The sequence below is a fragment of the Plecotus auritus genome, assembly GCF_963455305.1.
Source record: "Plecotus auritus genome assembly, chromosome: X".
Classification (NCBI taxonomy): Eukaryota; Metazoa; Chordata; class Mammalia; order Chiroptera; family Vespertilionidae; genus Plecotus; species Plecotus auritus.
Window position 1 is genome coordinate 55,003,529 of NC_137784.1, and position 14,923 is coordinate 55,018,451.

Sequence of the window (14,923 nt, forward strand, 5' to 3'; positions counted from 1 at the left end):
TAAATTCCACCTGACTTGTTTGCAGAAACTCACATTCTGATCCTAAAATTTATATGTAAATACAAGTGACCCAGAATAATCATAATAATTTTGAATGAGAAGAGTAAATTTGGAGATGTCACATCTATAACCCTTTTTTAGTGTGTTGAAAATACTTTATACTTTCTTAGCAAATTTTAAGTAATGCAATATAGTATTATTAACTATAGTCACTAAGCTATACATAGATCCCCAGAACTTGTTTATCTTTATAACTGAAATTTGTACCCTTTAACTAACGTTTCCCCTATCCCCCAGTCCCTGGTACCACTGTTCTATGGTTCTATGAGCTTGACTTTTAGATTCCACATATAAGACATCATACAGTATTTGTCTTTCTTAGCCTAGTTTAAGTTGATCTGTATTGTTGCAAATGGCAGGGTTTCCTTCTTATTTATGACTGAATAATATTCCATTGTGTATATGTACCACATTTTCATTATCCATTCATCTTTTCAGATATCCATTCAAAATACTGGTTTCATTTCCTTTGAATATATAACCAATAGTGGGATCACTAGATTTTACAGTAGTTCTATTAAAAAATTTTTTTTTGGTTAATCCTCACTAGAGGATTTTTTTTATTGAGTTTTAGAGAGAGAGGGAAGGATGGAGGGAGGGAGGGAGGGCGGGCAGGAGAGAGAGGAGAGAGAGAGAGAAAGAGAGGGAGAGGGAAAGAGAGAGAGAGAGAGACATCGATTGGTTGCCTCCCACAAACGCCCTGACCAGGGCCAGGGATCAAACCTGCAACCCAGGTACTTGCCCTTGACCAGGAATCAAACCTGTGATGCTTCAGGGTGGGCCAGCGCTCTAACCACTAAACATACCAGCCAGGGCCTATTTTTAATTTTTTGAGGAACTCTTGTTTTCCATAATGACTATACCATTGAAATACTTTTTATTTACATTATAAGGTTTTATTTTATCTAGCTGTCTGGCTTATTTCTTCTCAGGACCGAAAGAGGCAATATGAACTGCTCAAACTCGAAAGAAACTTCCAGAAACAGTCTAATGTGCTTAGACGTAAAACTGAAGAGGTAAGAAGTTCCAGTCTACTAGGTCAAGTGTATTGCTTAGATTCAGGCAAAGCAGTATCCCTTAAATGAGCCAGTGACCTGAGAAACTAGGGATGCCAATCAGTATTCAACAACCAAGGATAGTCAACCAAGGATATGTTTTTATTGATTTTAGAGAGGGAGGATGAGAGAGAGAAAGAGAAACACCGATGTGAGAGAGAAACATCCATTGGTTACCTCCCATACACACCCCAACTGGGGATCAAACCTGCAACCCTTTGGTGTATGGGACAACGTTCCAACCAACTGAGCCACCCAGCCAGGGCAGGGGATACCAGTCCTGACCAGCAATTCCGAAATCTTGATCCCTGTTTATATATCATGAACTATGAGCGGATAACCTGATGAAGTGGTACTGTCCAAATAAGGATTTTTTTTTTCTAACTGGGCTTGCTTCTTTCTAAAAAGTCACAGAATAATATTATATGTGACATTTCTATACACTTTCAAGCCTGCAGTACTTCCTTGAAATGTGTACCTCTCTCTTGGGCTCTAAAGCAGTAACTGTTGACCAGTATCTGCTTTAAAACCTAGGGGAAGTACACATTTGACATGGAGACCTATAAACTAGGTTCCTAGAGAAACTCAAACCATAGAATTTTTTATTTTTATTTTCTAATATGCTGAAAATTATAATGTTCTTCTTTTTACCTTTAAATTCAACATTACTGTGAGCTGTTTTTATTTAGGCAGCAGCTGCCAACAAGAGGCTCAAGGATGCTCTCCAAAAACAACGGGAGGTCACAGATAAGCGGAAAGAGACTCAGAGCCGTGAAATGGAAGGCACTGCAGCTCGAGTGAAGGTATGAACAGCTTGAATGGCCTTTTCTTTTTTGTATATTGGGAAAAGGTGAACATGGGAAATAGTTTTCATTTAGAAGTAAACTGCAAAATCTGAAGGTCTACCTGAAAGCCTTATTTCCTAAAGATATGAATATAGGAATGGTTGTTAAAGACCAAGAGTAGAGAACCCTTTCTATCCCTACCCCTTTTGAGGTTCAGTTAATTTTTTGACGGTTCTATTGCGGTATAATTGACCTATAATAAATTGTACATATTTAAAGTGTACAATTTAATAAGTTTAGACACAGACATGTACCCATGAAATCACTACAATCAAGATAACATCAACATCCATCACAACTAAAACTTTGTGCCCCTTTGCAATCCTTCCCTACTCCCCCATGTCAAGGTAACTATTAATCTGTTTTCTGTAATTATATATTTCTTTTCATTTTCTAGAATTTTCCAAAAATGGAATAATACATTTTTTCTGGCTTTCATTAAACATAATTAGTTTTGAGATTCAACTATGTAGTTGTGTGTATCAATACTTCTTTTTTTATCATTTTTTATTTTTTATTGATTAAGGTATTACATGTGTACATACCTTCCCATTGCCCCCCCACCCCACTCCCATACATGCCTTCACCCCCCAGTGTCTTACGTCCATTGGTTATGCTTATATGCATGCATACAAGTCCTTCGGTTGATCTCTTATCTCCCCCACCCCTCCCCAACCTTCCCGCTGTAATTTGACAGTTTGTTTGATGCTTTACTGCCTCTGTATCTATCTTTTTGTTCATCAGGTTATAATGTTCTTTATTATCCATAAATGAGTGAGTTCATGTGGTATTTTTCTTTCACTTACTGGCTTATTTCACTTAACATAATGCTCTCCAGTTCCACCCAGGCTGCTGCAAATGGTAAAAATTCCAATCAGAAAGGATATATGCACCCCTATGTTCATAGCAGCACAATTCACCATAGCTAAGATTTGGAAACAGCCTAAATGCCCATCAGCAGATTAGTAGATTAGAAAACTATGGTACATCTACACAATGGAATACTACGCTGCTATAAAAAAGAAGGAATTCTTACCATTTGCAGCAGCATGGATGGACCTGGGAGAGCATTATGTTAAGTGAAATAAGCCAGGCAATGAAAGAAAAATACCACATGATCTCACTCATTTAAGGAAAATAAAGAACATTATAACCTGATGAATAAAAAGATAGATACAGAGGCAGTAAAGCACCGAACAGACTGTCAAATTATAGTGGGAAGGCTGGGGAGTATTAGGGAGTGAGGGAAATAGATCAACCAAAGGACTTGTATGCATGCATATAAGCACACCAATGGACACAAGACACTGGGGGGGTGGGATGAGGGCATGCAACAGGCGGTAGGGGAGGCTGGGGGAAGGTCAATGGGGGAAGAAAAGGAGATATATGTACTAATATATGTAATATTTTAAACAATAAAAAAATACTTGCTTCACAAAAAAATAAATAAATAAATAAATAAATAAATATAGGATATCTTGGGTTTTGTTCTAGTTTTTAGTGATTATGAATAAAACTTCTATAAAAACATTCACATGCAGGTTTCTGTATAAACATAGATAATCAATTCATTTGAGTAAATATACCTAGGAGTGGGATTACTGGGTCACATGGTAAGTGTATGTTTCACTATACAAGGAACTGCCAAATTGTTTATCTAGTTTTTCATTGCTGGTAAATAGACATACAATTTTTATATTAACTTTTATCTTCTGACTTTATTAGTCTAGTAGCTATTTTGTAGGTTCTTTGTGATTTTCTTTGTAGACAATCATAACACTTATAAATCTGGTCTTATTTCTTCCTTTCTAATATATGTGTCTTTTGTATCATTTTCTTGTCCTTATGAAGTTATTCATAATATTCCCTTTTTAGCCTTCTCATGTCTGTAAAAGCTATACTAATATCATCTATCTCATTCATGTTATTGATATTTTGTGTCTTTTTTATCCTGATCAGTTTGGCTAGAGGTTTGTCAAAGAAACAGTTCATTCTTACAAATAGTTAAAATGGTAAATTTTATGTTATGTATATTTTACCACAATAAAAAATATATCCCCAAAACCCCAGCTCATTAATTTCTGATCTGATCTTTTTTATTTCTGTATTTTCTCTTTGGATTTCATTGGCTCATATATTTTTAGTTTCTTGTTTTTTCAGTTTTAATTTATATTTATTTTTTTAAGGTTTTATCTTTTTTTTAATTTCTTTATTGATTAAGGTATTACATATGTGTCCTCATCCTCCCATTACCCCCCCCACACTCATGCCCTCACCCCACTGTTGTGTGTATCCATTGGTTAGGCTTATATGCATGCATACAAGTCCTTTGGTTGATCTCTCCCCCTTACCCCCACCCTCCCCTACCTTCCCTCTGAGGTTTGATGGTCTGATCGATGCTTCTCTGTCTCTGGATCTGTTTTTGTTCATCAGTTTATGTTGCTCATTATATTCCATAGATGAGTGAGATCATATGATATTTATCTTTCTCTGACTGGCTTATTTCACTTAGCATAATGCTCTCCAGTTCAATCCATGCCGTTGCAAATGGTAAGAATTCCTTCTTTTTTATAGCAGCGTAGTATTCCATTGTGTAGATGTACCATAGTTTTCTAATCCACTCATCTGCTGATGGGCATTTGGGCTGTTTCCAAATCTTAGCTATGGTGAATTGTGCTGCTATGAACATATGAGTGCATATATCCTTTCTGATTGGTATTCCTAGCTTCTTGGGATATATTCCTAGAAGTGGGATTACTGGGTCAAATGGGAGTTCCATTTTTAGTTTTTTGAGGAAACTCCATACTGTTCTCCACAGTGGCTGCACCAGTCTGCATTCCCACCAGCAGTGCAAGAGGGTTCCTTTTTCTCCGCATCCTCGCCAGCACTTGTCATTTGCTGATTTGTTGATGATAGCCATTCTGACAGGTGTGAGATGGTACTACATTGTCGTTCTGATTTGCATCTCTCGGATAATTAGTGACTTTGAGCATGTTTTCATATGTTTCTTGGTCTTCCTTCTGTCTTCTTTTGAAAATTTTCTATTTAGGTCCATTGTCCATTTTTTTATTTGATTATCTTCCTTTTGTTAAGTTGTAAGAGTTCCCTATAAATGTTGGAGATTAAACCCTTATTGTTGATATCATTGGCATATATGTTCTCCCATGCAGTGGGCTTTCTTGTTGTTTTGTTGATGGTTTCCTTTGCTGTGCAAAAGCTTTTTATTTTGATGTAGTCCCATTTGTTTATTTTCTCTTCAGTTTCCATTGCCCTAGAAGTAGTATCTGTGAAGAAATTCCTTCAGCATATATCTGAGATTTTGCTGCCTGTGGATTCCTCTAGTATTTTTATGGTTTCCCGTCTTATGTTTAAGTCCTTTATCCATTTTGAGTTTATTTTTGTGTATGGTGTAAGTTGCTGGTCTAGTTTCATTTTTTTTTTTAATTTTTTTTTAAATATATTTTATTGATTTTTTACAGAGAGGAAGGAAGAGGGACAGACAGTCAGAAACATCGATGAGAGAGAAACATCGATCAGCTGCCTCCTGCACACCTCCTACTGGGGATGTGCCCGCAACCAAGTTACATGCCCTTGACCGGAATCGAACCTGGGACCCTTCAGTCCGCAGGCTGACGCTCTATCCACTGAGCTAAACCGGTTTGGGCTAGTTTCATTTTTTGCATGTATCTGTCCAGTTTTCCCAACACCATTTATTGAAGAGACTGTCTTGACTCCATTGTATGTTCATGCCTCCTTTGTCGAATATTAATTGGGCATAGTGGCTTGGGTCGACTTCTGGGTTCTCTATTTTATTCCATTGATCTGTATGTCTGTTCTTTTGCCAGTACCAGGCAGTTTTGAGAACAGTGGCTTTGTAATACAGCTTGATATCTGGTATTAAGATCCCACCTATTTTTTTCTTATTTCTCAGGATAGCTGCAGCTATTCGGGGTCTTTTTTTATTCCAGATGAATTTTTGGAAAGTTCGTTCTAGGTATGTGAAATATGCCATTGGTATTTTAATGGGCAGTGCGTTGAATTTATAGATTGATTTGGGTAGTATGGACATTTTGATGTTGATTCTACTAATCCATGAACATGGTATGTTCTTCCATCTGTTTATGTCTTCCTCTATCTCTTTTTTCAGTGTCCTATAGTTTTCCGAGTACAGGTCTTTTACCTCCTTAGTTAAGTTTATTCCTAGGTATCTTAATTTTTTTGGTGCAATGTTAAGTTTATTCCTAGGTATCTTAATTTTTTTGGTGCAATGGTAAATGGAATTGCTTTTTTAGTCTTTCTTTCTGTAAATTCACTATTGGTGTATAGAAATGCCATAGATTTCTTGGTGTTAATTTTGTATCCTGCTACATTGCCAAATTCCTTTATTAAGTCTAATAATTTTTTGATGGAGTCTTTAGGGTTTTCTATGTACAGTATCATGTCATCTGCGAATAAGGACAGTTTTACTTCTTCTTTTCCAATTTGGATGCCTTTTATTTCTTCTTCATGTCTTATTGCAATGGCTAGTACTTCCAGTACTGTGTTGAACAGGAGTGGTGATAGTGGGCATCCCTGTCTTGTTCCTGTTCTTAGGGGAAATGGTTTTAGTTTTAGTTTTTGTCCATTGAGTGTGATGCTGGCTATGGGTTTGTAATAAATGGCTTTTATTATGTTGAGGTATGATCCTTCTATTCCCACCTTGTTGAGAGTTTTTATCAAGAAAGGGTGTTGGATTTTGTCAAATGCTTTTTCTGCATCAATTGATATAACTATGTGATTTTTATCCTTCAGTTTGTTTATGTGATGTATCTTGTTTATTGATTTGTGGATATTGTACCATGCTTGCATCCCCGGGATAAATCCTGCTTGGTCATGGTGTATTATCTTTCTGATGTACTGCTGGATCCGATTTGCTAGAATTTTGTTGAGGATTTTGGCATCTATGTTCATGAGGGATATTTCCCTATAATTCTCTTTCATTTTGTTATCTTTATCTGGTTTTGGTATTAGGGTGATGCTGGCTTCATAGAATGAGCTTGGAAGTGTTCCTTCCTCTTTAATTTTTTGGAATAGTCTGAGGAGGATAGGTTTTAGTTCTTCCTTAAATGTTTGGTAAAACTCCCCTCTGAAGCCATCTGGCCCCGGGCTTTTGTTTGCTGGGAGCTTTTTGATGACTGCTTCAATTTCTTCCATAGTTATCGGCCTATTGAGATTTTTAGAATCTTCCTGATTGAGTTTTGGAAGGTTATATTTTTCTAGGAATATGTCCATTTCCTCCAGGTTGTCTAGTTTGTTGGAATAGAGTTGTTCGTGGTATTTTTTAACAATCCTTTGTATTTTTGTGGGGTCTGTTGTTATTTCGCTTCTTTCTTTTCTGATTTTGTTTATTTGGGTCCTCTCTCTTTGCTTCTTGGTGAACCTGGCTAGAGGTTCATCAATCTTGCTTATCCTTTCAAAGAACCAGCTCTTGGTTTTGTTAATCTTTTGTATTGTTTGTTGTTGTGTTTTTTTTGTTGTTGTTGTTGTTGTTTTTGTCTGTGTCATTTATTTCAGCTCTGATCTTTATTATCTTCTTACTCCTGCTCACTCTGGGCTTTTCTTGTTGCTCTCTTTCTAATTCTTTGAGTTGTAGAGTTAGATTATTTACTACCATTTTTTCTTGTTTTTTGAGATAGGCCTGTAGAACTATAAACTTCCCTCTCAGGACTGCTTTCATTGTGTCCCATAGATTTTGGATTGTTGTGTTTTTATTGTCATTAGTTTCCAGGATGTTTTTAATTTCTTCTTTGATCTCATTGGTAACCCAATCAATACTTAATGGCATGCTATTTGATTTTTTTGGATTGTTTTTATTGTAGTTTATTTCTAATATTATGCCATTGTGGTCTGAGAAGATGCTTGGTATGATTTCAATCTTCTTGAATTTTGGAGACTTTGCTTGTGACCCAATATGTGGTCTATTTTTGAAAATGTCCCATGTGGACTTGAGAAGAATGTATATTCTGCGGCTTTTGGGTGAAATGTTCTGAAGATGTCAATTAAGTCCATCTGATCTAGTGAGTCATTTAGGATTGCTGTTTCTTTGTTGATTTTTTGTCTAGAGGATCAATCCAGTGATGTCAGTGGTGTATTAAAATCCCCTACTATGATTGTATTGTTGTAGATCTCTCCCTTGATCTTCCAGGAGTTTTTTTATGTATTTGGGTGCTCCTACATTGGGTGCATATATGTTTATCAGGGTTATATCCTCTTGTTGTATTGATCCCTTTAGTATTATGAAGTGGCCTTCCTTATCTCTTGTTATGGCCTTTGCTTTGAGGTCTATTTTGTCAAATATAAGTATTGCTACCCCAGCTTCTTTTTCATTTCCATTTGCCTGAAAGATATTTTTCCACCCCTTCACTTTCAGTCTATTTTTTAAATTACAGTTGACTTTCAAAATTATATTAGTTTTAAGTTTACAGCAGAGTGGTTAGACATTTATATAACTTACAAAGTGATCCCCCTGGTAAGTCTAGTACACACCTGGCACGATACATAGTTATTACAATATTATTGACTATATTCCCTGTGCTGTACTTTACATCCCCAAGACTGTTCTGTAACTACAAATCTGTACTTCTCTATGCCTTCACCTTTTACCCAGTTCCCCACCACCACAGGCAAGCTGACATCATTGACTTGAATTCTTCCTTCTTTTCTAATATAAACATTTAGTGCTATAAATTTTCCTTTGAGTACTCTTTTTTAAAAATTTATCTTTATTGTTAAAAGTTTTACAGATGTCCCCTTTATCCTCCCCCACCCATTGACCCCCTCTTACCCCTCCTAGACCCTCCCCAAGCCTTCACCACACTATTAGTGTCTGTTTCCATAGGTTTTTTATATAAGTTATTTGGTTAATCTCTTCCTACCCCCCGCCGCTGCCCCACGTCCTTCTAAGAATTCTCAGTCTGTTGCATGCTTCCATGTCTCTGGCTCTATTTTGTTTGACAGTTTATTTTGTTCATTATATTTCACATATACTAGTAAGTGAGATCATGTGATATTTGTCTTTTTCTGACTAGCTTATTTCGCTTAGCATAATACTCTTCAGGTCCGTCCATGTTGTCTGGAGGGGTAAGATTTCCCTCTTTTTCACAGCTGCATAGTATTCCATTGTGTAAATGTACCACAGATTTTTATCCACTCATCCACTGATGGGCACTTGGGCTGTTTCCAGATCTTGCCTATTGTAAATAATGCTGCTATGAACATAGGGGTGCAAGTACTCTTAACGACATCCCACAATTTTTTATAGTTATGTTTTCATGTTCATTCAATTCAAAATACATTCTAATTGCCCTATTGCCTCCTTATTTGTCACATGGGTTATTTAGAAATGTGTTATTTAGTTTCCAATATTGGGGAATTTTTCCCAATATCTTTCTGTTGTAATTTCTATTTTAATTCCATTGTGTTTAGAGAACATACTTTGTATAACTTGAATCCTTTGAATTTACTGAGACTTATTATGGCCTAGAATATGGTTAGTCTTTGCTAATGTTCTGGATGTACTTGAGAAGAATGTGTATAGTGCTGTTATTGGATAGTATTCTGTAAATGTCAGTCATGTCTATGTGATTGGTTGTGCTGTTTATTTTACTGTGTTCTTACTGGTTTTTTGCCTACTTGCTCTATCAGTTATTGAGAGATTGGTATTGAGATCTCCAATTAAAATTTTGTTTTTTTCTTTTTCTCCTTGTAGTTCTATCTGGTTTGCTTCATGTATTTTGAAGCTGTTATTAGAGGCACAAACACTTAGGATTAATTGATCCCTTCATTATTATAAAATAATCTTTTCTATTCCTGGTAATATTTGCTGCTCTGAAATCTACTTTTTGTGTTAATAACACAAAAAGCTTTCTTTCAACTTATGTTAGCATGGTATATAATGTAATCCTTTTTTTTTTTTTTGTTACAACAGTAGCTTTTATAATTACCCATCTATTGACCTCTATTGAGACCCTTATTTCTCCATATGATGTTTTTTTAATCTTTATTGTTCAGATTATTATAGATATTCCTCTTTTTTCCCCCCATAGCTCCCCTCCACCCGGTTCCCACCCTACCCCATGCCCTCACCCCCCCATGTCCTCGTCCATAGGTGTAAGATTTTTGTCCAATCTCTTCCTGCAAACCCACACTCTCTTCGCCCTGAGAATTGTCAATCTGCTCCCTTTCCATGGCCCTGATTCTATTACATTCACCAGTTTATTCTGTTCATCAGATTTTTTTATTCATTTGATTTTTAGATTCACTTGTTGATAGATATGTATTCATTGTCACTTTGTTGTTCATAATTTTTTATCTTTACCTTTTTCTTCTTCTTCCTATTCTTAAAATTCCTTCAGCATTTCATATAATACTGGTTTGGTGGTGATGAACTCCTTTAGCTTTTTCTTGTCTGTGAAGCTCTTTATCTGACCTTCAATTCTAAATGATAGCTTTGCTGGATAGAGTAATCTTGGTTGTAGATTCTTGCTATTCACCACTTTGAATATTTCTTGCCACTCCCTTCTGGCCTACATAGTTTCTGTTAGAAATCAGCTAACAGTCGTATGGGTGCTCCCTTGTAGGTAATTAACTGTTTTTCTCTTGCTGCTTTTAATATTCTCTCTTTGTCTTTTGCTCTTGGCATTTTAATTATGATGTGTCTTGGTGTGGTCCTCTTTGGATACCTCTTGTTTGGGGTTCTCTGCTCTTCCTGGACTTGTAAGTCTATTTCTTTCACCAGGTGGGGGAAGTTTTCTGTCATTATTTCTTCAAATAGGTTTTCAATATCTCACTCTCTCTCTCTTCTTCTGGCACCCCCATAATTCAGATGTTGGTATGTTTGAAGTTGTCCCAGAGGCTCCTTACACTATCTTCATATTTTTTTATTCTTTTTTCTTTTTGCTCTTCCGGTTGGGTATTTTTTTGCTTCCTCGTATTTCAAATCTTTGATTTGATTCTTGGGATCCTCTAGTGTACTGTTGAAGCTCTATATATTATTCTTTATTTCAGTCAGTGTATACTTAATTTCTGACTGGTCCTTTTCCATTTTTTTGGCATTCTCATTAAGATCCTTGACTGTCTCACTAAGTTCCTCAGAGGTCTCACTAAGTTCCTCGGAGGTTTTTAGAAGATTCTTAAGTAACCTTATAACTGAGGTTTTGAACTCTATGTCCAGTAGTTTGCTTTCCTCCATTTCTTTCATTCGTGACATGTTTCTTTGTCTTTGCATTTTGGTTGTTTCCCTGTGTTGATAGAGTGGCCTTGTGTGCTAGGTGTCCTATAGGGCCCAGTGGCTCAGCCTCCCCTATCACCTGAGGTGAACACTCTTGGCGCACCCCTTTGTGGGCTGCGTGCACAGTCTTGTTGTAGTTAAGCCTTGATTGCTGTTGGTATCACTGGGAGGAATTAACCTCCAGGCAATTGGCTGTGAGGACCAGCTGTGTCTACAATGGAAGGACTGCTGTGCAGGAGACACCCTTATGGGGCAGGGCTTGCTTCAGTCGGGCTTTGGTGCTCACTGAGTCTCCCCCTTGAATGTGTTACTTATGGATGTGAAGAGTTATAATCCAGTATGGTCTCACATTGACCACTGGGTACACTGGCTCTTGGATATCCAAGGAGGTGCAAAGTCAGTCACTGGCTGAGGCCACCCAGCAGGAGCTACAGAGAGATCTTCAGATTCCTCCTCTTTGTATGGGGTTTGGAAGTGTCCAGATGAAGCCCAGCTGTGAAGCAAGGCAGGCTGCTGTTGCCGGGCCTTGGGCCTTCTTTTGGAAGCTTTGGGGCTTTCTGACCTAGCTGCAGTTTGACAGGTTTTAGGCGGAGAAAGGACAGGCCATTCATATGCAAAAGCCACTGCGCACAGCTTGGGTGGGGTTGTGCATTCCGGCCCAATGCCAGACAGTCCAGTTTCTCCCCATGTAAGTCTGGGTCCCCAGAGTTTCGCCCAGAACTGGAGTTCAGAGCAAGCGGGAGCTTGTATCTCCCTCCCAATTGAAAAAAGAAAACAGCAGCACACCCGGTTGCCAGCCTGTTCCCTGCGCGCCTCTGTACCTCTGCACCTCCTACCCGTCTCAATGCGCTTTTTTCTTTCCTTCTAGTTGTAGAACTTCCAGTCAGCCAGCTTTCCCGCGGTTCTGGATGATAGTTGTTTTGTCTCTTAGTTGTAGTTTTGATGTGGTTTTGAGAGGCAGCAAGTACAGGTATTTACCTATGCTGCCATCTTCTGTAATACTTTTAATTTTAACCTATTTGTGCCTTTGTGTGTTTTTTATTAAAAAATTTTAATGTTGCCCTAACTGGTTTGGCTCAGTGGATAGAGCGTCGGCCTGTGGACTGAAGGGTCCCAGGTTTGATTCCGGTCAAGGGCATGTACCTTGGTTGCGGGCACATCCCCAGTGGGGGGTGTGCAGAAGGCAGCTGATCAATGTTTCTCTCTCATCGATGTTTCTAACTCTCTATCCCTTTCCCTTCCTCTCTGTAAAAAATCATTAAAATATATTTTTTTAAAAAATTTTAATGTTGACCTAATTGCAAGTGTCCTCCTTTCCCCCATCCCCTTTGCCCACCTCGATCCACCCCAGCCTCCCTCTCTTTTGGCCTTCACCAAACTATTGTCTGTGTCCATGGGGTATTGCATATATGTTCTTTAGCTAATCCCTTCACCTTCTTTATCTAGTCAACCCACTCCCCTCCCCTTGGGTACCAGCCATTCTGTTTCATGTATCCACACTCTGGTTCCATTTTGCTTGTCAGTTTATTTTGTTCATTAGATTCCACATATTAGTGAGATCATATGGTATTTGTCTTTCTCTGACTGGCTTATTTCACTTAGCATGAATAATACTCCCCAGGTCCATCCATGCTGTCACAAAGGGTAAAAGTTATGCCTTCGCTTTTAAAGTGTGATTTATGTAGGCAGCATGTAGTTGGGTCTGGCTTTTTTAATCCAATCTTACAATTGGTAGTTTTGCATCTTTCATCTTGCTATTTGTTGTCTATTTTTCCCACCTGTTCTTCATTCACTTTTCCCTTGTTTTCTGGCTTCTTTTTGGATCAGTTGAGTATTTTTATAATTCCATATTATCTCCTTTTGTTTCACATATTTTGGTGCTTTATTAGAGGATTAAGTTCTCTTGAATAATTGACTCCTTTACCATTATGAAATAATCTTTTTTAATCCTTGGTAATTCTTTGATGTGAATTCTACATTACCTGATATTAATATATCCACTCCAGCTTTCTTTTGATTACTCTTGTTGTGGTACTAGAGGCCCGGTGCATGAAATTCATGCACGGAGGGGGGTGTCCCTCAGCCCAGCCTGCACCCTCTCCAATCTGGGACCCCTGGAGGGATGTCCGACTGCCCGTTTAGGCCCGATCCCGGTAGGATCGGGCCTAAACGGGCAGTCGGACATCCCTCTCACAATCCAGGACTGCTGGCTCCCAACTGCTCGCCTGCCTGCCTTCCTGATTGCCCCTAACCGCTTCTGCCTGCCAGCCTGATCACCCCCTAACCACTCCCTTGCCAGCCTGATTGATGCCTAACTGCTCCCCTGCCAGCCTGATTGCCCCTAACTGCACTCCCCTGCAGGCCTGGTCACCCCTAACTGCCCTCCCCTGCTGGCCATCTTGTGGTGGCCATCTTGTGTCCACATGGGGGCGGCCATCTTGTTTCCACATGGGGGCAGCCATCTTGTGTGTTGGAGTGATGGTCAATTTGCATATTATTCTTTTATTAGATAGGATAGAGGCCTGGTGCACGGGTGGGGGCCAGCTGGTTTGCCCTGAAGGGTGTCCCGGATCAGGGTGGGTGTTCCTTTGGGGCGTGGGGCGGCCTGGGCGAGGAGCCTGTGGTGGTTTGCAGGCCAACCATGCCCCCCGGCGACCCAAGCGGAGGCCCTGGTATCTGGGATTTATTTGTCTTCTGTAATTGAAACTTTGTAGCCTTGAGTGGAGCCAAGACTCCTGCTTGCTCCATGGCCGCAGCCATTTTTGTTGGGATTTATTTATCTTCTATAATTGAAACTTTGTAGCCTTGAGTGGAGGCCTGGGCTGGCCAGGGTGTGCGGAAAGCTTGGCTTCCTCCATCGCCGGGGGCAACCAAGCCTCCTGTTCGCTCCGTGGCCGCAGCCATCTTGGTTGGGTTAATTTGCATACTCGCTCCTGATTGGCTTGTGGGCATGGCTTGTTAGTGTAGCGGAGGATGGTTAATTTGCATATTACTCTTTTATTAGATAGGATATCATCTGATGTGAAAGTGTTCTCAGGGATGGTCCTTTTTTAAAAACTGAATTTAGTTACTTTTGTTTGATTAATATATTTCATCTTTAAAGATTAAGAATGGATATCTATTTACTAAATAGAACAGGCAGTCAAAATATACTTTAATTCTGTGTCATGACTAGATAAGGAGAAAATGGAGAAGATATGACAGAGTACAGAGAAATGTAGAGTATCTGAAGATTTTCTGCAGAAAGTCTCTTTATTGTGACCTTTAGGATATTGCTGTAAAGGCTCTTGGAGACCTATTCGAACTTTTGGTGACTGTAGGTACAAATGGAAATCTCACTTCTAGTTACTTGAGCTCTGGTCTGAGGAAAATTAAGTCTGGAACTGACTCGAGCCCATGGGCCAGAGAACCCGCATCCCTAACCCAACATCGCTTGATTACTCTTCTAGAGTTGGCTTGGAAATGAAATTGAGGTTATGGTCAGTACTGAGGAAGCCAAACGCCATCTGAATGACCTTCTTGAAGATAGAAAGATCCTGGCTCAGGATCTGGCTCAACTCAAAGAACAAAAGGAATCTGGGGAGAATCTACCTTCTAAATTTCGGGTAGGTGCCCTTATGGAAATATTTGACCAATGACTCTTATACTTCACAGATACACTCACTGCTTTGGACTGTTACTTTCCTTTGAGTAAT

General features: G+C 38.8%; 1 protein-coding gene across 1 annotated transcript in view; it reads left to right on the top strand.

Moving 5' to 3' along the window:
* Positions 1-14,923, top strand: part of KIF4A (kinesin family member 4A) — a 228,958-nt gene that overhangs the window by 187,136 nt on the left and 26,899 nt on the right. The window contains exons 19-21 of the mRNA XM_080652803.1: positions 993-1,076; positions 1,805-1,918; positions 14,678-14,833. Of these exons, the coding sequence (XP_080508929.1) occupies positions 993-1,076; positions 1,805-1,918; positions 14,678-14,833 (354 nt within the window). The remainder of the gene's footprint in view (positions 1-992; positions 1,077-1,804; positions 1,919-14,677; positions 14,834-14,923) is intronic.